Here is a 25,635-nt window from a genome sequence, read left to right on the forward strand (position 1 = left end):
CTGACATTCATTGGACCTCGGGGTGCCAGGGCATTTCAGCCTGTACTACCTGAAATTCTTTGGTGTCGCTGGAAAAATGTCTCCTCCCACCAGACCAGCCCCATCAGTCCACAGTTGGCTGTGGAGCCTTCACCATGTCCTGACAGGTATATTTTCCTTGGCGTCCAGATCATGAATCCTAACTTCCTAGTACATCTTATTATAAATGTCACCTCACTTTCTGAGACTATCAGCCTTGAATCCCCCATAGAAGTTGGTACTTGGCCTTGTTCGTAAATAAATGTCTTGAACAAGTGAATGTTGGTCAAAAATAACGATGAGAAATAAGCCCAGTGGCCATTCTTATCATCTGCCTCGGCACCTGGAGCCACAACCTCTGCCCGAGTTCTGAGGAACGTAGTTCCCACAGCCGCAAGAGGACTGGGCAAAGGACACTGCTCAGATCCCGCAGTTCAAAGCCAGGTCAATAGGAATGCTGGGGTTGTTTTTATTGTTTTGTTTTGTCTTAAAAAAAAAAAAATCCAGGCTGGAGAAAGCTGGAAAGAGCACTTGTGCTCCTGCAGAGGACCCGGATTCGATTCACAGCACCCACACTGTGGTTCGCACCTGTCTCTAACTCCAGTTCCAGCAGGCGATACCTTCTTCTGACCTCTGCGAACATGATCCATGTGTGGCACACATGTATGCAGACCAGACAGTCATATGCATAAACTCAAAATTCATTTCCAAACTTCCATTTATAATCAAATTACACGCTGTTTACCTTGGGTCTGTCACAGAGAAACGGAAGAGGAGGGTAGAAGAAAGGAAGTTTGAAAAGCAGTCATCTTTCATTCACTAACTAAACACAGACAGACAGACAGACTGACTGACTGACAGACAGACAGACAGACAGACAAACACACACACACACACAGAGGAGAAGGGAAGGGAGGGAGGGAACTGTTCTCAGACAGTCTTTGCTAGGACGCTGAAGCTCTCTAGGCTTCGGTAGCTCAGGACGTTAAAGTAGTCACGTGGTTCAGCATAGTCATCTTCCTCTCCACAGAGGTCAGCAGGGGCAGCTTCTGTCTGGACAGGGCCTTCAGGGGCCGAGGGACACCTGAGGATCGCTTCCTGTGGTTCAGCTGCTGTTCTCTCCTGGCCACTTCCCATAGAATGGATTCTTGGAGACTTCTGGAGTAAATACAAAGGGATGTTATGCAAAAGTTGCTTCACAAACGGACAAATGGCACATTGTCAACACCCCTTCCTCCCATACATGAACACTCCCACATACACACACATACATACACATACATACACATGCATACACACACATACATACACAGGAGCAAACTTGGGTTTTTGTTTTGTTTTTTGGTTGTTTTTTTTTTTTTAGTTTTTCAAGACAGGGTTTCCCTGTGTAGCCTTGGCTGTCTTGGAACTCACCCTGTAGACCAAGCTGGTCTTGAACTCACAGAGATCCACCTGCCTCCGCCTCCCAAGTGCTGGGAGTAACGGCGTGTGCCACCGCCACTCAGCCAGCAAACTTGTGTTCTTATCAGTACACAATCCTTAGCCTTTAGCCCTTAACTTCCCTGCTTTGTTGTAGTTTTTTTCCTTATTAGTATTATTATTTTTAAATTATCATACAATTTATTTTGATCCTATTCTTTCCCCTCCCCCGGCTCCTTCTAGATCTTCCCTATTCCCTATCCAATCAACTGCATGTTTCTTCTCTCTCTAAACAAACAAACAAAAGCATTAAGACAATACCAAACTCAAACAAAAAGCAGGCAAAAACCATAGAATTCATTTTATGTTGGCCAACTCCTCCTGGACCTGGAGCCTGCCCTCAAGTGTAGTTGACATATATCCCCAGTGTCACTTGGTTGGAGCACAGAGCTTCTTTAGGGGTGGGGCTTTGTGTCCCCTTTCCCTACTCGTCCTAACTCGGTTTCAACAGGAACTGCTGTAAGAAATGCCGTCCTGCAGCTTTTATGTCCTGGTCTCCTAACCTGGACAGCTGCCTTGCCTCCATCTTGTTTTCCAGCTCCTTACTGTTTGTTTCTTCCTCCTCTTTGGTCTCTGTGCCACCACTTTCTCTTCCCTCTTCTCCTCCTTTTGGCCCCCATCTTCAGCCAGCCTGGCGCCTTTCTCTTTATACACTGGCTCTCCAAGCAGGGGCCTCCCCAGGATTCTGCCCCCTGGCTTTCTCACTCTCAACAGTCAGAGTCATGTCATCCACTGTGAGACTCCAAACAGGACCTGTCCTCTAAAGGCCCAAGAGGCCCAAGACCCTAAGTACCCAGGATCTGTCCTGGGCTTCAGCCCACCTGCCCACAGACTCAGCATGGCCCATAAGAGAACCATAGCAAGCTTAAACTCAACTTGTCTCCACGGGCCTTGCCCCACATCTCCCGCCCCACAATCTACTCCTGCCAACATTCTCCCTTCTAGCTAACAGCACAGCCCTTTCAGAAACATGGATGCCAATACCAAGTTCCAACGCCCCGTAACACCTGTGACAGCTAGTCTTTGTTGTCAACTTGACTACATCTGGAATTAACTAAAACTCAAGTGACTGGCTACACGTGTGAGGGATTTTCCTTAATTAAATCATTCAAAGTGGGAGACCCACATTTAGATCTCGGTATTTTGAGGCGGAAAGTTCCACATTTCCTCTGGGCCTCACCTTCTGGTGACAGCCTATGTAAAGGGCATGGAAGAAGGAAGCTTACTCTCTTTGTCTGCTTGATCGTCCTCTTGCTGGAAAGTCCATTCCTTCCTTGGCCTAAGAGCTGCTTTGGGATTCTATACACTGAAGACCACCTGAAACATCGGGCCTTGTGGACTGAACAACTGCATTTTTGGACTCTCCTTGGTAGACCACTATTGCTGGACTAGCTGGACCACAACCTGTAAGTTATTCTAATAAATCCCAGGAGATATATATCATACATATATAAATATAATGTCTCATATGTATGTATATATAGAAATATATGCACATATATTTATATATTACATATATGTATATGTATATATATACACACACATAAGTGCTCTTCCTCTAGAGACCCCTGATTAGTACACACCCACCTAGTCTTACTCTATCCCTTCTTCATGGCATCCCTCTCACCAGCAAAGGGGAGGAAAAGTCCTCTTCGTTTTGGCTCACATTTCCTCTATCTGCTAGACTAACTTTCCACAAAGATTTTTCAAAAATAAAAATTGAATCTGATCATACTTCTGCTTAAAGCCCTTTAATGGCCTCTACTGTACACCAGAGGGACGCTCAGCCTAGAGTGAGCTATGATGAACACCTTGGGGGATTTGACTTTCAGGTGAGTTAGGAATGATCTCAAATTATAATTAAAGTTTTATATAAAGGATATTCTTGCGGGGAGCAAATCAGTACTTCATCCCCTTTTCCAAAGGAATCCGTGATAGCCCAGACCGTGTGCCCCACCCATGCCCATCTCTCTGGCTGAGCTTCCTCCCACTGTGTCTCACAACCCAGACACCCAGCATCTGAGGCCCAGAGAGCTGCCACTCACAGCAACATGCTGTGTGAGCACCCAGTGAGCTCTGTCATCTCCACAGCAACTCTGCTGACAGGTCTGGTTTGGAATGAGCTGAGAGGCATGGGCAGAAGCCCCTGAACTAAGGACACCACCACCAGTTGCTCAGGCTTGTCTCACTCTGCCTACACTCTCCTGTGATCACAGTGCCTTTGCTCTTGCAGCTTCTCTGTGAAGGTCAATTGGTCTGTCTTTCTGTCTTCACCAGGCTCAGAAACCCAAGTTCCCTAAGGGAAGTGCTATGTTCCTCTTTGGAACTCAGGACCCATATCAGGTATTCAATCTCTATGTCTTGGGACTGGAATAGACATACATATCCAGTTGGACACACACATCCATTTGTGATACAGTCCCATAGAAAAGAATCTGATTTTCCAAGTCAAGGTATAATCCAACACCCAGGAAACTAAAGTTGCATTCGTTGAGACCAGACAGCAGCAAAGTGTGTTCAGTGACATCAACCATAGAATACACGCTAGAATGTCATCCTTGAGGGTTGCAACAGTACAGGGAAGCTGGAGAACATCAGTTACAAGCAGGGTGGCAGAAGAAGTGCTTAATCACATTTCAAAATTGACCCACCTTCTGCATCTAAATGACAAAATCACAGAGATCCAGGGACTTGGAAAATAGGAACAACCAAGCTCATGGAATCTCTTTTCACACCCATGGCTCCCAAGACAGAAAATGCTACCAGAGTGGTGCCAAGCCCAAATGTACACCAGTTTAGGCAAGGAGATAGAGAAGGGAGGTTAGAAGGACCCTGTAGATGTGTTCAACGGACAGATACCAAAAACTAAGAATACTGCATCGCTACAGGCCTTGAGGAGTTGAGCACTGAGAGACACCATAGTCTCAGAATAACAAACACGTCATTGGTCTCCTCCGCCCATTCCTCCTCAGTAGAGGTGGCTAAACTTTAGCATGAGTGTGAAGAAGGGAATGGCTGTCATGACTCATGCTGGTGCTATGTTTAAAAGGACTCTGACATCCCTTGATACAATACAACCCATTTTTAATATGAATACTCAATTATTTCTCAAAGAGCTAATTATGACTTTTTGTGCTTGTGTGTTCTTATTCTCATTCTTGGTAAGGCTGGCCACTCTTTCTTTTTAATTTTAAGACTATTTTGAGCTCTAAAAGTCCTTTGGGAAATGCAAATATTCCTGAGACGGGTCCCTAAGCTGTTCCATTTCCATTCTACCCTACATGGAGACTCTATAATTGTAACCAGCATACAAAAAAATAGGTCTGAGATTAATGTACTAACATTGTCCTAGAGAACCAAGTGAAACTACAGAAATTGCAACTGAGTCCTCTTGGGACAAACATTGCTTTCTAGTAGCATATTAGAAGAACACTGGAAAGCAGGGTTGGCAGAGTCATTGTCCAGTGTCTGACACATGTAACTTATCACCGTACCTGTTTGGCAAATAACATTTATTCATATAATGCATATACATGTATAATAAGCACTTGCTTATACTATCTTAAGATATGCTCAAAATGTCTCCAGAAGAGATGGCATTCATGTTGAGCTTTCTTCCCTCTGACCTCAGCACAATAGGTGTTCTATACATCTGTCCCAGAGAAGTCAGCATGATAGGGTGATGGAGTTCTGAAAAGTACAGGGATGATCAAAGTCACTCCTTTCACCAGCCCTGCCTTTAGCATCACTCTCAGCAGCCGTTAGTTTAGAGCAGGTCCCCAGAATAGCGGCAGACATGTTAATTCTGGTGCAAGAGACCTGGGTTCTCAGAGGAAGGCTAGTGAGGGAACCTAGAGACAAGGGAATGCAAGGCCAGCACCAGCATTACTGGCTTCCATGGTGTCTCTCCTCCACAGACTGATGTTGAAGTAGGAGATGCTTCTGCAGAATGGGATCCCTAGCAACAGCCAGGAGAGGGGACCTCAGAATAGTAGAGAGAAGATGACAGTGTTTAAGAAACACAGTAGATACAGCTACAATGATGGAAACTAAGAGCACCTGCCTGTGGGCATCTTAAGATGGCTCATACAGCACAGCACTCCTAGGGTAAATACAGATATGGAGAGAGAGAACCTACTGGTGTGGGATGTCCTTCTGTACATGTGTTGCTTTTATTGGTTGATGACTAAAGCTGTTTCGGCCAATGGCTTAGCAGAGTAAAACCAGGCAGGAAATCTGAACAGAGATATAAAAAGAGAGTAGGCAGAGTCAAAGAGACACCATATAGCTGCCAAAGGAGACAGACACCAGAACAGAACCTTACCCAGTAAGCCAAAGTCTTACTGGGTAAGTCAAATTTATGGTGATACATAAATTAATAGAAATGGGTTAATTTAAGATGTAAGAGATAATTAATAAGAAGTCTGAGCTAATAGGCCAAAAAGTGTTGTAATTAATATATTTTCTGTGTGATTATTCATGTCTTAGCAGTCAGGAAACAAATGAGAAGCCTCCATTTACAAAATGGCACCTACCATCTGAGGCATGGATCCATATAAGACCTAAAAAAGCCTTAAAGTGGGGGGAGCTTCTAGACCCACAAAAATGGGAGCCAAGTTCAGTTTCTTGGTAGCTGCATTTTTTTTTCAGATAGGCTCTGTTTGCTGGTGGTGAGCAGAGTTATGACTCCTTTAAGAGAAGGCTTCCTGGCTCAGCCAGCATTGGCAGTAAAAATCGCACAGCTTCTTTGAGCGACAGCTTCCTTGTTCACGCTGGCAGCACAAATGACTCTGACTTTTTCAGGAGGTCCTGTTGTGGGGCATTTAAATGGGGTTTGTGAGCAGAATGCTACAGGTTTCTTAAAGGCAACATAGACATGCTATGTCACTGGAGCTGGGGTGGTGAGCATTGCTTGCAGAGCTGGCGGTGAACATACCTCCACCATATTGGACTGGGCAAAGCAGCCTTAGTCCTTGCCACACTGCTTAGCATTTTAAGAAGCACTCCAGGTCAGAAAATGATTACATATATGCAATAAAGATAGATTCAGACAAAAATAAACCCCTGAACAGGTCACAGAATGTTCAAAAAAATATACGTATGCTTTGGAGAGAGAAGAAAAAGACAGTCATAACAAGAAAAATAATTTTAAAAATAAAACAAAGTTTTTTAAAGAGATAGCAAAAGTAATATAAAAGAGAACAGACAGTTATAGATTAAAAGAATAAAGAAAAATACACCTCATAGAGATGGAATATACTCAGAGAGGCTAGGTTATATTATGGTGTTTTCCTTTAATTTTTGACTACGGAGAGACATTTGATACTGGGGAATGCTAAATTAAACCTACATAAAGGTATCTTGACTTCAAAATTTGGGTCTAAGGATATGTTACTTTGAAAAAGAGGTTCTGCTTTTGTTTCCACAGATGAGAACCTGTGGGTTCTCTCTAGGCTAATGTGGTTTGATGGAACAAGACCCCCCTGAAAGGTCTCCATGAACCCTAAAAATATTTCACTCAACAAACAGCAGAAAGCAGTTTGGAGAGAACAATGCCCAATTCTTAAAATGGTTGTTTATAAATGATTGTTTTCATTTAAAGTGGGTTGATTATAATTGATTAATGGTCACAGTCAATTTCTTAAAAAAAATAAGGAGGATATGATATAGAGATGAATATTTTGCATTGGTATGGATCTTGGTCTATTGATACAATTTTAAGTTGATTTTCATCACATTGTAATGTATTTTTGTGCTTGTTTAAGGTATTGTGTTTATGCAGCTCATTAAAAAAGCAATATATAGCTAAGAAATACAGATTAATAGTCATTTATAATAGTTAAACTTATAGTTGTGTTTTCTAAATATGCAGAGATATACTTCAGATGGGTAGGTAATCTTCCAACACTTCAAACCTACAGAAACTGGCATTTAAAAGATTTTTAAGAAATTAGATTTTTCTCAACTGTGAGACATGTCTGCTTCTGGCAGCACCAACTACTTTAAGAGGAGCATAAAGAGGATCCTTATGGAGTTTACTAGCCATTTGGGCAAGAAACTGTTCTTGCCTGGACTGCTTGATGGTACCTTGTACTAACTGAACATGCAGGACACACAGAAATGTGACTGCTGAACTTTCTAAAAGATAGAAAGTCCTTCAGGGTTCCTGCTTCACATAAAACACTGCCAGACATTCTGCAGGATACAAAGGAAAGTGACTGACAAATGAACAATATAGGCAAGAGTCTTTTAAATTTCCCATTTCATGGAAAAGTCTGCTGGATACTATGGACCTGTAGGCTAAAAAACAGAAGAAGTTTGGGTAACTGTCCAGGTAGTGAGATATATCTGTCAAAATCTAGAGTTTTGCTTACAATGCACTTCCTTTTTACTTAGGTAATGTTATATCCTTCTATGGTCTTTGATGAAGATAGTTATAGTTTTCCTTAGTTATGACAAAATATAAATTAGATATGAAACTTTAGACTCACAAAGATAAAATAGACGATAGCTTTATTTTTGCCAGATACAAATAGACTATTTACATATTACAAATATTTATTACAAATTGTAACTGCAATTCTTAGATGATACCTGTTTTGTATATGTAATTTTACTATGTTAAAGTTAAAACCTTCCTTTTTAATTAGACAAAAAGGGGAGATGATGTGGAATGTCCTTATGTATACATATTGCTTTTATTGGTTGATGAATAAAGCTGTTTTGGCCAATTGCTTAGCAGAGCAAAACTAGGCAAGAAATCTGAACAGAGATATATAGAGATAGTCAAAGAGATGCCATATAGCTGCCAGAGGAAACAGACACAAAAACAGAACCTTACCCGGTAATTTACAACCTTGCAACAATACATAGATTAATAGAAATGTGTTAGTTTAAGATGTAAGAGTTAGTTAATAAGAAGCCCGAGCTAATAGATCAAACAGTGTTGTAATTAATATAGTTTCTATGTGATTATTCGGGTTTGAGCAGTCAGGAAACAAACAAGCAGTCTCTTTTTATAGCCTACAGTAGGATTGTGTTGGTGTGTGTGTGTGCATGCACACACGCACATGCACGTGATTATATATACACTTCAAATACTACCAAGGTTACATGAGTGGTCTAAAGCCAACTATCCCTTATGAAAAGTCTAGCTCTTTTGTCCAATTTCCAGGCATATGAACAGTTCTATATAGGTATGGCATCCTTGGCTCCAGTCTCAAACTTCTCTGTGTCCTAAGGAGACTTTACTTCATGAACTACAGAGGTGGGCTCATTTGTCTCCATGCAGAATGACAAGGGAATGAAGGAACAGAGAGTGAGAAGAAGGTATGTATTTCCCTGCAGTCCATGCATGATGGGCCTAGAACTGATTGTGACCCTCACTTGAAAAAAACAATACTTCTCAACCTGACCCTTCCATGTGATCCTCTCCTCCCAAGTTCCAACAGTCACCCTCTCCTCCCAAATACAGCACATGGCTACCTTCCCCATCTTGGTTTCCTTATGTTCTCTCTAGGTTCATATTAAAGTATATGTGACCAACCCAGTTCCAGAGAATTGCGTTTTCCCTGAACATACATTGAATAACATTTTGAACAAGAAGAGAGCAAGCCCTCAAGACTATATCCAGATTACAAGATGACAGCACAAAGGGTCTAGACAGGCAACAATGAGGGCATCAAAGAGAGGGTTGGTGGGTAGCACCGTGTACAAGGGAAGCAACAGAAACTGAGACCTGTTGGTCTTTTTCTCGGTCTCCATTATTACCAAAGTTAGTCTGGGTACCTGACATGAAAATTAACCAGCCTTACATCCTTAATAGACAAATATGTTCTGCTGTGTTAGCAGGGTCACTAATTCCTTTATTCCAAACTGAAGAAGGCTGGGGATAGCAGAAGACATCTGTTCACCAATCACCCTCACTGTTCCAGCCCAAAGGTAGGTTGTTATTCTTGTTACCTCTTCCCTCTTGTGAACCACTTCTCCTTCCTCAGTCTCTCTTCTCATTTTATGATCATGTCTGTCAGGATAGCAGTGATGTAACAGAAAATAGTGTGGAAAATCAGCTTAAGCCATAGCAGTAGCTGCAGCTTAACCACTGCCAATCCTTGACTCCCTGTCCAGCCTGGTCTGAGTAACAGAGGATCAGTGGTCACATCTCTGTGAATCAGGTCGGGCAGCAGCCATGGCGTTCATCCCATAACCAGGAAGTGAAAGGATGAATCATACTTTACCAAATATTTTTGCAGATAAATTGGGCATGATAATAAAAGGCCATATTTAACTTCCCAGAGCATTCAGAACTTCTAACGTATGGAGTCTGTCTAGTTCCTTTGGGATCAGGTTAGCAAGATCCACAAGGAGCCTAGAAAACTAACTGTCGAGGGGAGACCTGAGTGTCAGATCTGAGTGATCTGTCGTTCGCTGGGGGGAAGGGGGGTACAGCTTTGCTTCTGCTGCCAAGACATCATCCCTACCCTCACTCCACTCTCTCCAGTTAAAGAATGTTAGGGTGAAGCACTTGGACTGGCCTCTCTTCATTTGTGGATCAGGTTTGAAGACATGTGTATGTGAACTCCAACAGGATGTATTTATTTTGCCTGTGTGCTTGGTACTGAGGCAGCAGGCTCATCCACACAGAAACCTGACAACTTAAGTTGGAAAAGATGAGGTGAAAGTCCAAGTTTTATAATGAGTAAAAGCATGAAGATGCATCCTCTAGAAGAAGAAGAATAACAGTTCAAAGCTACGTATAATGGGGTCACAACAAGAGTGTAGACCCACAACTTTTTACAATAAAGAGCTATGAAATCCAAGGAGACCATTACAAGGGCAGCTTGTACAATTCATTCCAACTGTGGTCTTAAGAAAGATCTTCATAGGATTAAAATGTCAAACGTGAGTTAGAAAGAAAAGAAAAACAGAGTGTGGTCTCCCTCTGAGTGCGAAAAAGAGAGGCCAAGAACTCACAGAGTGGGTGAAAGGGGACCAGAGTCTAAGAACATTGCCTCCTTAGCTCAGTCTTAACCTAACCCTCCCTAGGCCTGGACCAGTTAGACAGAAGATGGATGTTGGCCAGGACTTGGGGTGGGGTGGGGTGGGACTAAAACTTAAGCAGGAGACTTGGTCCAACAGGACCAAGAAACAAAAAAGGTATCCTAGACCAGTCTCAACTTCTTAGTCAATCTTAGAATGAAGACACAAAATATAACATCAAGACCAGAAAGTTCTCTGCTGATTTGAACATATCTGTCACTTGAAAACAGTGATGTAAATAAAGATGAGGGCTGGAGAAACGGCAAGTAAAGTCCAGATTCCCACCATTGACGCAGAGGTGGGTGAATGTGGTGACCTGCCCGCAACCACTAATACTTCAAGGCAGAGACAGCTGCTCCTTGGATCAGTGAAAGACATTACCTCAATATTTAAGGTAGAGAGAAATTGAGGAAGATATCTTCTGTCACCTTCTGGCCTCTACACACACACACACACACACACACACACACAAGTACCGGCACATACATGTTTGTATATCCACATTTGAACTTGAGTACATATGTATACACACAAAAGAAAGAAAAGAGGAAAAATAGATGGAATATCAGAAAATGTTTGAAGAAATAAGATATCTGCCAATCTAAAGTTGATTTTTGGACTGGGAACAAGTTCCAGGAGAAAATACCTCAAAAGGAGGAGAGGAGCATTTGCGTGGCTCATGCCTGTAATGCCAACACTTAGAAAGCAGGGGCAGGAGGAATAAAATCCCAGGCTTGCCTGAGTCACATAGAGAGATCCCAGGTTTGGAGGGATGGTGGGTAGGACGTAGAGGAGTGTTTGTGGAAGAAGTTGCTCTGGGGTAGGACGTGGAGGAGTGTTTGTGGAAGAGGTTGCTCTGGAGTAGGTTGTGAAGGGGTGTTTGTGGAAGAGGTTGCTCTGGAGTAGGACACAGAGGGGTGTTTGTGGAAGAGGATGCTCTGGGGTAAGACAAAGAGAGGTGTTTGTGGAAGAGGTTTCTCTGGGGTAGGACGTGGAGGTGTGTTTGTGGAAGAGGTTGTTCTGGGGTAGGACATGGAGGGGTGTTTGTGGAAGAGGATGCTCTGGGGTAGAATGTGGAGGGGTGTTTGTGGAAGAGGTTGCTCTGTACTGTCTTTCTTTCCATTGACTCTCAGAGGCTACACCCTGGGAGTGAGGAGTGGTGGGAACTGAAATCCAGTCCCAAGGCCTCAGGGACAGTTAACCTTCATTGTTAATTGGATGGGATTTAGATAGACTTCTGGATGCCCCTATGCTGTTGTGAGTTGGGAGGCCCTGCCCTGAGTGTGGACCGCACAGTTCCGGGAATCTTTCCTAGAATAAGCATCTGCCACCAGTGGGAATGGAAGAGAGGAGGAGTCAGCAGGGACTGAAGCCAGGGTAGCTCCTTAAGGCTGGGTACTGGATCCAGTTTGTATTCTCTATTTATACTCTAAAACCACAAGGCGGGGTGGGAAAGCAAGCAAGATTTTACAGAAATATGAGGTAGTCAGTAGGTTGTTAAGGGCAATGATACATTGTTTTAGCTATTTCTCTAAGCCGTTCTGCTCCAGATAGCAAAGGATGCCATGGTTGGCATTATAAATGGTGCTTTAAGTAAATCACTAAGTCAATTAATCAATTTCTAAGAATTGGTCTTTTCTATGTTATTCTACTTCCATGCCATCCCTGTGGTGGAGAGTCCCGGGTCAGATAAAAAGGAGAAATGGAATGAAATACCAGCATTCATCTGTGTTTGCTTCCTGACTGTATCCAGGCACCTCACATTCCTTCTGCTGCCCGCACCTTCCCCACCATAGTGAACTATACCTCTGTAGTGTCTGGAAGAAAATCACCTCCATAAGATATAGGGAATAGCACTATTAGGAGGTGTAGCCTTCTTGGAGTAGGTGTGGCTTTGTTAAAGGAATTGTGTCGCTGGGAGTGGGCTTTGAGGTCTCAGATGCTCAAGCCAGGCCCAGGATGGCACTTTGTTCCTGCTGCCTGTGCATCCAGACGGAGAACTCTCAGATCAATCTCCAGCTCCATGTCTACCTGCAGGCCACCATGCTTCCTGCCACGAGTAAACCTCCGAACTGTAAGCCAGTCCCAGTTAAATGCTTTCCTTTATAAGAGTTGCTGTGGCCATGGTGTCTCTTCACAGCAATAAAACCCTAACAAAGACGACCTCCAAACCATGAGCCAAAATAAGCCCCGACTTCCTTAAGCTGCTTCCGGGGACACTTTATCACAGCAATAAGGAACGGATTGCAGCCTGCCATTGCTGATTTAATTCAGGTGACCTGGGACTGCTAAGACGTGAAAATCGTCACCTACTGGCTACAAGGGGCTGCAGGGAAGAAGAAGCTGCAGCTTTCCATGGAGAATGTCCGGCACACAGGAAAACTACTGGGCAAGAGAAGAAGAGAATGACTGACAATCGAATGAAAATAGAGAATAGGAAAAGGCCCAGGAAGGGTGTAATTAACAGGATTGTCGGGTACAGACCAGAATAACCGATAAATAAGCTCGAAGGTTGGGAGTTTTGACAGGATATAAACTATTTAAACAATGACTAGATACATCAAAGGAGATATTTGGTAATCTGAAAAGTAAGAAGAGAAGACTCACCGCAAAACATGGAGATCTGAATGGGCAGAAATTACAAAAGAGACTCGGAGACATGTGGAAGAGAAGGGAGCCTCAAAAGTCCCTGCCACGAGAGGCCCAGAAGGAGAAGAAAGCAAGAATAGAGAAGGAATAGATAACAAGAAATGGCCAGGACTGACCCCAAATTGACAGAAACCCATCAAACCACAAGTGAAAAAAAAACCACTCAATCCAAACCCCATACAGAATAAATACAAAGATAATGACATCTAATTATATCGTTGTACAAATGCTGAAACCTTAAGGCAGGAAATGTTAAAAGAACAAGGAGAAAAGGCATTTTTAAAGAAGTAAGGATAAAACCCAGTTTCCAAAAAAGAAAAATATATGAAGTTAAACAATAGAATAATTTTTTCCATGTGCTAATAGAGAATACTGGCCAACACAAGATTCTACTGCACCTAGTAAGACAAACACACTATATTTACAGATATGGGAAAACAAGTTTTAGGTGAACAACAAAAATCAAAATAATTCTTTGCCTTTGCTGACCTGCACTGCAGAAATACTGCGGTATATTCCTCAGGCAGAAGGAAAATGGCCCGGACAGGGAGGACGGAGAGGAGAGCAATAGGAGGGGTGGCCCTAGAGTTATGTGGATGCACAAAACAACCACATCTGTGGGTCTAAAAAGTAGAAAGGACCAAAGAACAAGGGGATGATAGAGCCATGTCATGGAGACTGGAGCTGTTATGACCTAAGGCTCTTGCATATTCCTGGAAGTTATAGGTCATTGACTGGTTATTACTAATATAACGGAACTTGAATAAATCCAGGTACGTTTTGTAATGCCTAATATAGCCACTAAAAGAATAGCAGAGGTCACCAGAGGGGCAAGAATGGGGGTGCCGTGGTGGGACTGAGACAGGCTGTCCTCTCCTACCCGTCTAGCTCTCACAGCCGCCCCTGTGATCAGTAAGCAGATGATTCCCAGCACAGCAGCCATGGCTCCTCCAAGTGATGTCATCTGGAACTGAGGCCCTACAGGGAAAAGGAAACAGAGGTGAGTGACGGAGGTGGAGGTGGGGAGTAAGGCTGCCTTCTCTGGGGAAGCCAGGACTATTTCAAAAGCCAGTGCCAGTTGTGGGGGTGCATGCCTTTGATCTCAGCACTTGAGAGGCAAGAGGCAAGCAGGCCTTTGAATTGAGGCCAGCCTGGTCTTTATGGAGTTCGAGGCCGAGGCCAGAGGTGGGGTGCTCTTAGAACTGTCCTCTGCTCGAGTCTTTAACCTTAACTCTGGTCAGCAGAGCAGCATCCAGGTGCCCAGTGGAGTCGGCAGATCTCTCGAGGAGCGAGGCACCTTGCGTCCACCTTGGACCAGTGTCGTAATCCTTTCCCCTAGTCAACAACTTGTTTCCAGAGTCATGAAATGAAACAAATAGTAGCATCTAAAAGGAAACCTAGGACGGGCTGGAGAGATGGCTCAGCGGTTAGGAGCACTGGCTGCTCTTTGTGAGGACCCAGGCTTTATTCCCAGCACCTACATGGCAGCTCACAACTGTCTGTAACTCCAGTCCTGTTGGAGTCCACAGGACTATATACAGTGAGTGCGCAGCTGACAGACCAATAGGCCGATCCACAGGAAGTGTATAGTCCATGTCCACATGGAATAACCCGTTTTGCAGAGCTGCGGGAACACTTGTCTTTTGGAAAAGTCACTGTCATATCTGTAAAAACCTTGTGAAGCCATGATTCTTCCCTTCAAAATGGGATTCGTTCCCAAAACACTTCAGCAGGCAAAGGAGTGAGTGACCTTGCTCCATCCCCCCTCCCCCACATTCAAATTTACGTCAAGTCAGTCCCACACACTCACCTGCTAACAGACCACATAGGATTTCTATAGAAGACAGGACTGAGCAGGAAGGCAGCATGCCCCACCTTTGCTGACAAACAAAGCTGGGCATCCTCAAAGCTGGTTATCAGAGATTAGATGAGGAGACTGGGTGAGTCCAGGATTCAGGGACGTTTAGTAACTTTATCTAATAGTTTGGATTGTCAGGTTCTTCCCCTTGAATGCTGGCCTTTCCCTGGGCCGGGCCACAGGTACTGCTTTGTCAGGTTCTACCTGCCCCTCTTTGTGATTTTGATATGCGTATTATCATTGTCCTTGCCTATGGAATTTTGCAGCTACGTCTGTAAAAACTAGAAACCTCTGGAGATCAGCCCTTACTCTTCCTCTTCTTCTCCTCGCTACTTCTACTTCTTCCCCTTACTCTTCTTATTCTTCCTCTTCTCTGTGCCCCCTTCACTTCATTTTTCCCCTTGCATGAAAAATAAAGAAGATGCAGAGGTAATGTACTTGAGTTAATTTTTTACCCACGGATCCTCGCCTGCCAGAGACATCCAATTCTGAGCCCTGAGGGGGTTCTGAGGCTGGTGCTCAAGCCCCCCACCACAGTCCCAGGGTATCCAAATTCTTCTTCTGGCCTCCAGACTGAAATTACCTGGCGCAGATAAGAAGGAAACATGGAACACGCAACAAACCCACTTAGGTGTTTATTAGAGGCGGGGTGTACTGGCCTGGGGAATCGGTGTGCGGGGGGGGGGGGGGGGGGGAAAGAGAGAGAGAGAGAGAGAGAGAGCACATGCACACAGGGGGGATGGTGTGTCTACATCACACGCAGATGATGGGTTTACGCATGCACACAAGGGCTTAGCTGAGTCCTAGTGGATGTAGCCATGCATGCACACAAGTGTGTCACGTGGAGCCCTTTAACATACAGGCACTTCTGCCTGAGGGCTTGTCTGCACAGACGTGGCTCTAGAACCCAGCCTTATGTGACTGAAATCATTACACAGACACCAGAACCAGGTGTTGCATAGGTGTATATGCGATCAAGACACCCATATGTATAAATAAACAAATATCAAATCTACAATAAAATAAAAACAAAAGAAAACTCAGAAAGTGAATTGTTTCATCCATAATTCACAAACACACACACACACACACACACACACACACACACACACACACACATCCATAGTGTTAAAACTGACTAATTCAAAATTGAAACCAAACTACGGAAAGAAAAAGCATGAAACTTTTCACCTTAGCCCTATAGCCCAGGTCTGAAACCCCAGAAGAAGCGAGTCTCTTGCAACCTTACTCTCGGCTGTTTCCTCAGTCCTTAGTACACGGTAGATGCTGGGATACATTGAGGAATGGTTGCTAGGACACTTTCTCCACACTTCCCTCTTCTCCAGGACTCAGGCAGGACCCCCAGAGTCCTGGGAAGACTTGAAACAAGAAAAGGCCTGTCCCCACTTCCCTGAACCCCAGGTTTTGGTTGTAGGAAAAGAGGCCACGTCATCTGATCTGGCCCCAGCATACTCCTCCTGCTCTGAGGACTTAGTCAGTGGAGGCCAGGCTGGCCCCTCGGTGGACATGGCCATGGCTCACTCAGGAAGAAAGGGGATGGAAGACCGTGGTCTGGACACTGCAGGGGTGCAGGGAGCTTGGAAGGAGAGTGTGTGGACAGAAGAAGAGGGCAGAGCCACTCTGCAAGGTGGGGTTAGTAAGGGTTCTCCTCAAGCTGAACTGTGAAACAAGGAGCAGCTAAACACATCATGAAATTTTAGGGAAGATTATGGTAATGCTTGTGGTCAAATTTAAAGGTGAGTGAGTTAAGTCTGGTTAAAGCAGGCTGAATCAGGAATATTAAAACGCCAACTAAACTAGTAATTTTTGGTTTAAAACGAAAGCACTTAACTCTTCTATCCAGAGCCACGGTTTCTGAAAAAAAGAAACTGAAAGAGTCTCAGGGCAGTCAGGACAGCCTGCCAACGTGCAGGTGTGTGTGGTGGGGGGCATGTAATCTACGTTAGCGATTTGGTATTACTTGTGGCACCGGGGATTAAACCCAGGGCCTCATGCATCCTGGCCAACCACTCTACTGTTGAGCTACATCTCCAACTCTGGTTAGACAACAGTTTATGTAATACCAGATTACCAGGGGCTTCGGTCCATGTTTGAGATCAGGGTAAGTAGGAGGGCAGGGATGGAGCTGATGGAGACAATTAAAGGAGGGTTCATTGCCTTAATGCAATCAACCGTCTTCCTGAGAAGCAAGACGGTCCTGCAGTGTGGTGAGAGAGGCTCTGGGAAATATAATACAGGGGTAAAGAGCCCACAGTTGTCACGGTCCGCACATGCTTACTGCGACCTAGATCTCCTGTGGTCTTTATTTTCCAAGCCTCCCCTGAACAAGTGCAATGCACAACACTGTCCCAAGACCTCATTTGTAACAACTCATGAGATGATTCGCCATTTATCATAGGACAGCAATACAAGAAAATTTAAGTACCACAGTTATCCAGGATACATGACAGCTTTTAGTCCCAGTGGTGTGATTCTAGAACCTGGGCTCTTGACTACTCATTGTATTTAATCTATGACGGAGCCAGCCAAGAAGTGATGTTTGAAAGGAAACTTTAAGGTGAACTTCTATCACTTCAATATCCACAATGTTCTTAAGACTCATGAAACCTAAATTGCAACATAATTTCAATGCACACATGTTCTTAACCTAAACTCCCGTATAGCCAACGGTGAGCAGTTCTGAGTGTCACATGCCATGGAGCCTGAACGTCTGTGTTAACATCAGCTTTGCCACCCTGAACAGTTCCAAACCTTAGCTTCTGCCGCCATCAATCAGATGGGAATCATACTCATGGTCAACACCTACCACGGCACTTGCTATGTTCCTGGAAGCTGGGCTAAGGGCTTTTGCTTACAGTAGGTTGTTCAACCCCCCATTGGCACCTCGAAAGCCTTAGCACCATCCTCATGCACAGATGAGAAAAGGGTTGCACAGAAGAATTAAATTCCTGGCTGAGGCCAACAGCAAGGTTTGAACCCGAGTTGCCTGACGTCCGAGGCAGAGCACTTTATTACCCTGCCAAACTATCTCTCAGATGTGATTTTAATAATGCTTTCCCTCAGTAAAACTATCTCATGTTTGCCCAAAAATGATCATTACAAGAACATTTGGAAGCTTTGAAGCTTCATCCTACAAAGGTGGATGAGTGTTACACATTCATACTAAGCATGGGCTTTGACTTGAGAGCTATTCTGTATACTCATCATTAAATGATCACCTTTCATGGGTAACCTCATCCAAGGGTCTTGTCAGTTTAGATAAGATGTATTTGTGTGCAAAATCAGTGGTTGTGCACGAGAATCAGCTGGCTGTTTCCAGAACATATCAGATGCTAGCCCTGCCCCCGAGAGGCTCTGATTTCATTAGCTAGAGTTGCCCTATCCTTACAAGGCCCCAAAAGTTCCTCCAGTGAGTTTGATAGGTTCCAGCTTCCCAGAATGTCTCAGGATGGAGTTTTCTATGTGAAAGAAAGTGGTTCATTGTCTCCCTGCTTCAAAGAACATACCTGAGCTTTCTTGGACCTTCAGGAATATTCTCTCCTTGTAAATCCCATCAGGATAGGTGTGGAAGGTGCAGAAGTACTCCCCTGTGTCATTCATTGTCAGCAACTTGAAGGTGAGGCCTAGGCTGGGGCCTGGGACCACCCGCTCACTGAAGACCAAAGGGACATACCATCCCTGTTCAGCACTATAAACCGCCAGAATCTGGTCCCGCTGCTCCCAGTTGACTTGGGTTACTTCAGCTGTGTTGGAGAAGAAGTGACACTGTAAGATGGCAGAGCCACCTTCCTCGGCAGAAATGTTCCCCTTTGTCTGTATTGTGCCTTTTGTGGCTCCTATGGGAGAGGAAGAAGCACATGTGAGTCTCTAGCCAGCCGCAGCTGTTCAACCTTCCTGAGGAATCCCAGGATGTTCAAAGGCCGGAAGTGGCTCTAGGAGCCAAAGTCTAGCCTATGGAGACTATCTTCACTTCCTCTTTCCTTCATTTCTAGAGACTTTCCTTACTATACCTGTCCGTCAGGCTCCAAGTCCTACCCAATCTTCTTGCCCTTTTCCATGTACCCAATTCCAGTCTGTCACTGCTACTGCCAGAACGTCTGCCTCACTCTGTCTCATTCTTACCTGTTTGTCAGGACTGTGCCCCTCCATCCGTGAGGACCCCAACTTATGAGATGGCCTTTCTCACCCGTGTTGTATAACACCTTAAATGCCTGGTGTACCTCATGGCTCCGCACCTTGCCTGTTCAGGGTACTCTGTGCAGCTTCTTGACTAGGTGCTTGATTTCTTTCATAAGTTTATCTAGTCTTCCCACCTAGAATATCTGCCCTGTACTATGAATCTTCTGCTTCTCTAGTTTCCAGCAATCTAGTCTTGTGTCTGGTCCTATCCTTTGAAATAGAACTGGGCTACTTGATTGCCATTTGGGATGTCAGGAAAAACCTTCAAGAGAGAAAGGGGAAAAAATCCTGGGCAAAGGAGACATGGCAAGAAACCCTGCTGCTCAGCCACAGGTAGTAGTGGATGCTTTTAATCTCAGCACATAGGAGGCTGAGGCAGGAGGATCATAGTGGAGTCCCAGGCCAGTCTGGACTATGTAGTAAGTTCCAGACTAGCTTTAGGAATATAGTGAGACCCTGTATCTGTCAAAGAAACAAACCAAAGTAAGGGGGGGGGGGAGAAGGGATCAGAAACAGGGAAAGAAAGGAAAAGAAAGAAAGGGGGAACTGGAAAGAGGAGAAGAGAGCAGAGGAGAAGGGAAGAGAGGAGGGGAGGGGAGAGAAGAGGGGGAAGACAAGGAAGAAGAGGGCAGGAGAGAAGAGAGGAGAGGGCAGGAGAGGGCAGAGCAGGGCAAGACAAGACTTCTCCCAGAGGAAAGCATCTTCGTCACCCGCACCACCCCCTACCCCAGCTCCTCTCTACCCTCAGAATGTTCTAGGTTCAGTCTTTAAACTACTTTGCAGTATAATCTTTAAATATTTTATTCCTTTCCCTTGGGAATGTTTCTCTGCAGTGTCTAATACGATAGAAACACAACAGAATTTAGCCAGTGGTATCAATGGGAGACCCCGAAAGTCTGGGAAGCAGGTATATCTGATCAACAGAAAACCAGCTGGAATATATTTCTAGAAGTTCCTCAGAAAGAGAAAGGAAGATGGAGGGGGAAAGGAGTGGGCTTTCAGGAGACTTCTCGGCATCCACCTTCGTCCACTCCCCAGCCTCCTTTCATGTACAGCTGGCCTATCAGGGTCCCAACCCAGAGGACCTACAAAGGCTATCCCCTGCGATCCCAAACACATCTACTTCCCCTTCCCAGTGCCTGCCTCTTCCCACGTGGTCACAGAGGACCACAGAACCACCCGACATACATGCGCGTGGCCTGTACTCAGAGCCTCCTCTACCCGAGAACCCTGGTCTCTGTGGCAAGCCCACCTCCCTGCTCTGCTGGGCTTGCAGGCCTTACCTGAAGTGAGGAAGGCAGCCAGTGTTAGCCCCTGGACCCAGATCAGGAGCAGCCGGCCATGCATGCTTCTGACCAGAGGGCCCACAGGAAGCAGATGTGGCCTCTCCTCTGGCTGAAAACTGGCCCACTGCAGTTGTGAGGCAAAGCGAAGCCTGAGAGAAGAGGGTCTCGGAAAAACTGAGTAAAGGCAGAGCAGCATCGAAACTGATAATGTTCTTAAAGCAAGTACACAAGCTGTATAGAGTGAGCCACAAAAAAAGGCGGTGAAGGAAACACGGTGAAAAATAAACAAACCGTGTGGTTAGAGGTATACAGCTTGGGTGACTCGTAGCCAATCTGTTGCTTTTACATTATCTTGGTGCACATTCTGAAACGTCAGCTTTTATCTAAAGCATTCAAGGGTGTCTAGGTGATGCATAGGATTCTGGGGAACTATTTCTGATGAGTCAGGCCCTCCCGACGGTGTACTGTTGAAGAACGTGCAGCCAAGGGAGAAACTTAGGTTTGGGTGTTTACAGAACCATTGCTGGATTTAGACTCCGGTGACTAGGGACAATTCACAGGGGAGACAAAGGCCCTGGACAAACAGCAGCTCTCTCTTCCACGAGGCCCTCTCCTCAGCTCTTACTCCTTTTGTGCTGTTATTACCCAGGTTTGTCTTTACTTGCATTTGGGGTCAGCTCCCCTAATGCAAGAGAATCAACAGAGAGTACAAAAGTAAGTTTTCCTGCAAGCTGCTGACCCCATAAGAGTTGAAGTATAGAAGAGTAAGCCCCAGAGGTGACCAGGAAAAGGTACTAACCATGCTTACCTAAGGTTCTTAGCTACTCACTAGGCCCAATTGTTGACCTATATCTATTTGGATTATGTTTCTCAACTTGACCCAATCTAGAATCACCAGGGAAGAGAGTCTCAGTGAAGGATTGTCTAGGTAAAGTTGGCCTTTGGGCGTGTCTGTGGAAGAATATGCTGATTGCCTTAATTGATGGTGGGAAGACCAAGCCCAAAAGTGGTGGCCCCGTTCCCTGGTCTTGGGCCCTGGACTCTGTAAGAGCAGAGAGCTAGCCGAGTATTAGACATGCAGGCATTCACTTCCCTCTGCTCTTAACTGTGGACGTGATGTCAACAGCTGCTCCAAGTTCCTGCCACCTTGGCTCTGCCACAGTAACAGATGGTTACCTGGCATTGCGAGCTAAGATAAACTCTCTCTCTCCTCTAAGATGCTTTCTGTCAGGCAGCAGCAACAGAGGTGAAACAACAGCAGCATCTTTCTTTTCTCCCTCCCTCTTTTCCTTCATTTAAGAGCTCCTGAGTGCCCGACAAGTGTGGGGCTCTCAAATTACAAGAGTGAGCAACTATTGGTTAGCATTCAACTAGTTGAAAAAGTTTGGCCTCAGTAAAGCTTAGGAAGAGGAGATAAAGGGACACACTTACCTGCTGCCTAGGCTCTTGACAAAGCTATATTGGCCATGCCCCCTGCTGTACTGAGAATCTGCATTCCCACCAGGGAGACATCCAAAGCCCCACGTCCTGCTCATTCCACTGAGTGTAAAAATCTTTCTCAGCATCTAGGCTTCTGTCCTCCTCTGCTTGCAGGGTTCCCTATCTCAGACCAGTTTCTTCCCTTCCCTGGGTTCTGCACATCTACACAGTGACTCATGCCTGCCTATGCCCCTCCTCCTACCCTCAGACAGTGTTTGCCTTACCACCTTCTCCACACCCATTCAAGTCCAGCCTTCCAGGCTCACATAAAAACGTATCCCCACCATGTTTTGTTGTTGTTTTAATTTTTCGAGACAGGGTTTCTCTGTGTAACCCTGGCTGTTCTGGAACTTGTTCTGTAGACCATGTGGCCTTGAGCTCACCGAGATCTGTTTGCCTCTGCCTCCTGAGTACTGGGAATAAAGGTGTGCACCATCACCACCTGGCTACTTTTTAACATCCGAAGTAACAGTAAGATTAAATATGTGTCCAGGGTAAGATGCTGGGACTAGACAAGGTGAGTGCTGCCAAACTTGGTTACCCAGGCAGATGAACCCCAGACACAAAGGCAGGTAGGAGGAATACACAGACAATGGTTACAAAAACTAACAGCCTGCTTTGTATAATGGTGTGGGTAGAAGCCAAATTTGATTGGCCCCCATTTGAGAAATGCAAAATCTTAAGAGTTGGTTTTAAAAAAGAAAAGTTTTTAAAGACTTCTTCTTGTCCCAGAGAGATAGTTCAGTAGTTACGGGTGAGCACCATCAAGTATGACCAGCTGAGTGGGATCACTGGGACCCACATAGTGGAAGAAGAGAACTGATGCCCACGGCTTGTCCTCCAGACTCAGCTTGTAACCCGATGACCCACACATACACATAAATGCAGACATATATGTGCAAATGTTTTAAAGACTTATCTGCTGTGGCTGGAGGCAGGGCTCAGCAGTTAAGAGCTTGTGCTACTCTTTCCGGAAACCAGAGGCTGGTTCCTAGCACCTGTTTCAGAAGGCTCACAACTGCTTGTATGTTCAGCTCTAAGGGATCAAATGCCCTCTTCTGGCCTCTGCAGGCACCTGCACACATGTGGTATATGCTCACACGGTCACATGCATAAAAAGAGATAATAACTCTCTTAAAAGATTCTAGAGCAAAATGTAACCCTCTGAGGCCCCTCATGGGCTGACTCTAATTTCATGTTGAAAGATCTAACATGAGCCCTGTGCTGTCTTTGTCTCTCCTGACTATTGGACAGAGGACTATGTATGTCTCCTTAGCCTTCATGCAGCTAGCTGCAGGGGGTGTGTAGGTGCTGGGGGGGGGGGTTCATATTTGCCTATGAAGGGGCAACAAGTACTTGCCTAGCTGGTCAGTAGTGGCTCCCACCTTTAATCCAGCATTCCAGATCAGATCCAGGCAGGCAGTTCTCTGAGTTCAAGGCCAGCCTGATCTACAGAGTGAGTTCCAAGACAGCCAGGGCTGCACAGAGAAACCCTGCCTTGCATAAATGCACCACCACTGGTGCCCAACATGGGTAACCACATCTACAAAAACCCTGAGAAAGGTTCCTCCTAAACTGGTGTGACAGGGCTGTTGCAGGTGACAGTGCAGGGGACAGGACAGACGAGCAGTGTGACGTGGACCCCCTGGGGAGGAGGTTCTTGGGTAACACTGGGTTTCACAGATGAGTTTAGAAGATTCACAGGCTGCTCAAATTTGGTGAAGCAAATACTCTTTGTCACTGTGGATCCTTACACTAACAAGTGTGTTGTTAAAGGACACTACTCACCCCTTACCCCTTGAGATTACCCGTCTGCCATTGAGATTGTTACCCCTGGAATCTAATTCCTATTTTCTACTCCACAGTCACCAGGACAGCTAGTTCTGGGGCTGAGGCACAGTGGGCATACCTTTCCAACAACCCCTGATCACAACAAAGAGGACGGCAAGCCTGGGTGACTCCCAAGGGACCAAGACCTTTAAAAGAACAGCTATTTCTCTGTTGCTTAAAACCTACCAATGTAAGCATAGAGGAAATTTTCCTAATTAGTTCCATGAACTGAAAATTAATACAAAAATGATTAAGGTTATAAACAATAAAAGAAAATCAGATTTAAATCTTTCTTCAATATAATGAGAGGAAAATTCTTTTTTGTTTTAAAAAAAAACAAAAGCAGACATTTTTACACAGACTCAGGAACATATTAAACAAAACATGCAGTGATAAGGTAAGGTTCATTCCAGGATGTTGAGAAAGATTTAAAACCAACAAATCCCTTAATATTAAATATTACATCTGTATTTTGAAGCAATGTTCATTTCTTTTTATTATGATAAAACCTAAAACAAAACTATAACCATGACTTATTTTTTAAATGCTCAACAGAATAAAAATGAATGAATTTGTTTTTCTTTCGCATAATTATGTGCACTCAGTTAGCGCCGAAGCTAATATCTCTTCTGACGGCAGAGCACTAAGTATTTCCACTAAAATCAGGAGTGAAATACCAGGAGTACTAGGCAATCTAATTAAGACCAGCATTTGGAGGTATAATTCGAAACAAGGAAATAGAATGATTTCTAGTTATAGCTGATTGTGTATGTTAAAGACTCAGTGGTAGAAAATACCATTAGCACAACACTTTTATAAGATAGCAGTACATAAGATTAGTATAAATAAACAGTCTCTCCACATGCAACTATTAAGTGGTTAACAGCTATTTTGAAAGAAAACTTCTACTTATCTGAAATAGTAGAGGAAAACCCAGGAAATGTACAAAAGTCACATAAAGAAAACTTTGCTTCAGTGAAGTTTCTATCACATATGGGAGGTGGGGTGCACCAAAGCATGGGTGTGGAGGTCAGAGGACACCTTGAGGGAGTCAGTACACTCCTTCCGCCATGTAGGTCCTAGGGATCAAACTTAGGTCATATGGATTGGTGACAGATACCTTCACTCACAGAGCCATCTCACCACCCTAGAGTGTGTCTTAAATACATTGAACACACAGGTAAATTCCTTTAAAAGCCTGTAGCCACAAACTGTAATCACAAAATTTGCAGGAAAATAGATGGACATAGACTGAATAATATTCAGTGAGATCTCATAATCTCAGGAAAAATAGTATGTTCTCCTTTATAGTCAGACTCTAACCAATAGTGTAGCATGTCAGATATTTGGGTGTGTCTGAGTTTCTACATTCGGTTATCGAGGTGGAAAGAGCCACTATGTCTGTGGGTGGCTGGGATCTTGGGCTGAATAAAAAGGAGAAAGTAAAAGCCTCAGCATTCATGGCTGTTTGATTCCTGACATCAGATGCAGTGTGAACAGCTGTCTCAACACACCTGCCACTGTGTCCTCCTGATATCAGATGCAGTGTAAACAGCTGTCTCAACACACCTGTCACTGTGTCCTCCTGATATCAGATGCAGTGTGAACAGCTGCCTCAACACACCTGCCACTGTGCCCTCCTGACATCAGATGCAGATGACAGACCTAGAACCTCAATCTGAGCCAGAACAAACCTGTCCTTAAGTTGCTTTAATCAGGTAATTTGTCGTAACAATGAAAAAAGTGACTGATGGTCCTTAACTAAGAAATTCCTAGAAGTCAAAATGAAAAGGCCAA

The 25,635-nt window shown here is 44.6% G+C and overlaps 1 protein-coding gene across 3 annotated transcripts; it reads right to left on the reverse strand.

Annotated features, from left to right (window-relative positions):
* Nucleotides 1–701: 701 nt before the first annotated feature.
* Tigit (T cell immunoreceptor with Ig and ITIM domains) lies at nucleotides 702–20,832 on the reverse strand. 3 transcript variants are annotated; one of them, XM_050148777.1, is made up of 4 exons: nucleotides 20,527–20,832; nucleotides 18,571–18,807; nucleotides 14,066–14,163; nucleotides 702–1,176 (listed from the first exon to the last, which is right to left on the reverse strand). In XM_050148777.1, exons 1-4 carry the CDS (start codon nucleotides 20,723–20,725, stop codon nucleotides 949–951), a joined length of 762 nt encoding a protein of 253 aa, XP_050004734.1. In that variant the 5' UTR covers nucleotides 20,726–20,832; the 3' UTR covers nucleotides 702–948. The 3 variants fall into 3 exon arrangements, with proteins under 3 accessions (XP_050004734.1, XP_050004733.1, XP_050004732.1); XM_050148776.1 differs by having other exon boundaries at nucleotides 702–1,173; nucleotides 18,571–18,900; XM_050148775.1 differs by having other exon boundaries at nucleotides 18,571–18,900.
* Nucleotides 20,833–25,635: the final 4,803 nt, after the last annotated feature.

The sequence above is a fragment of the Alexandromys fortis genome, unplaced genomic scaffold (genome assembly GCF_014885135.2).
Source record: "Alexandromys fortis isolate MF-2015 unplaced genomic scaffold, M_Fortis_MF-2015_v1.1 scaffold_4, whole genome shotgun sequence".
NCBI lineage: Eukaryota > Metazoa > Chordata > Mammalia > Rodentia > Cricetidae > Alexandromys > Alexandromys fortis.

Coding starts and splice junctions, on each gene's coding strand:
- Tigit (XM_050148775.1), bottom strand. CDS start 20,725: ATGCTGCTCTGCCTTTACTCAGTTTTTCCGAGACCCTCTTCTCTCAGG. Junction 18,901..20,526: donor GGCTGCCTTCCTCACTTCAG/GTAAGGCCTGCA, acceptor CCTCTCCCATAG/GAGCCACAAAAGGCACAATA. Junction 1,177..14,065: donor CGGCTGTGAGAGCTAGACGG/GTAGGAGAGGAC, acceptor TATTTACTCCAG/AAGTCTCCAAGAATCCATTC.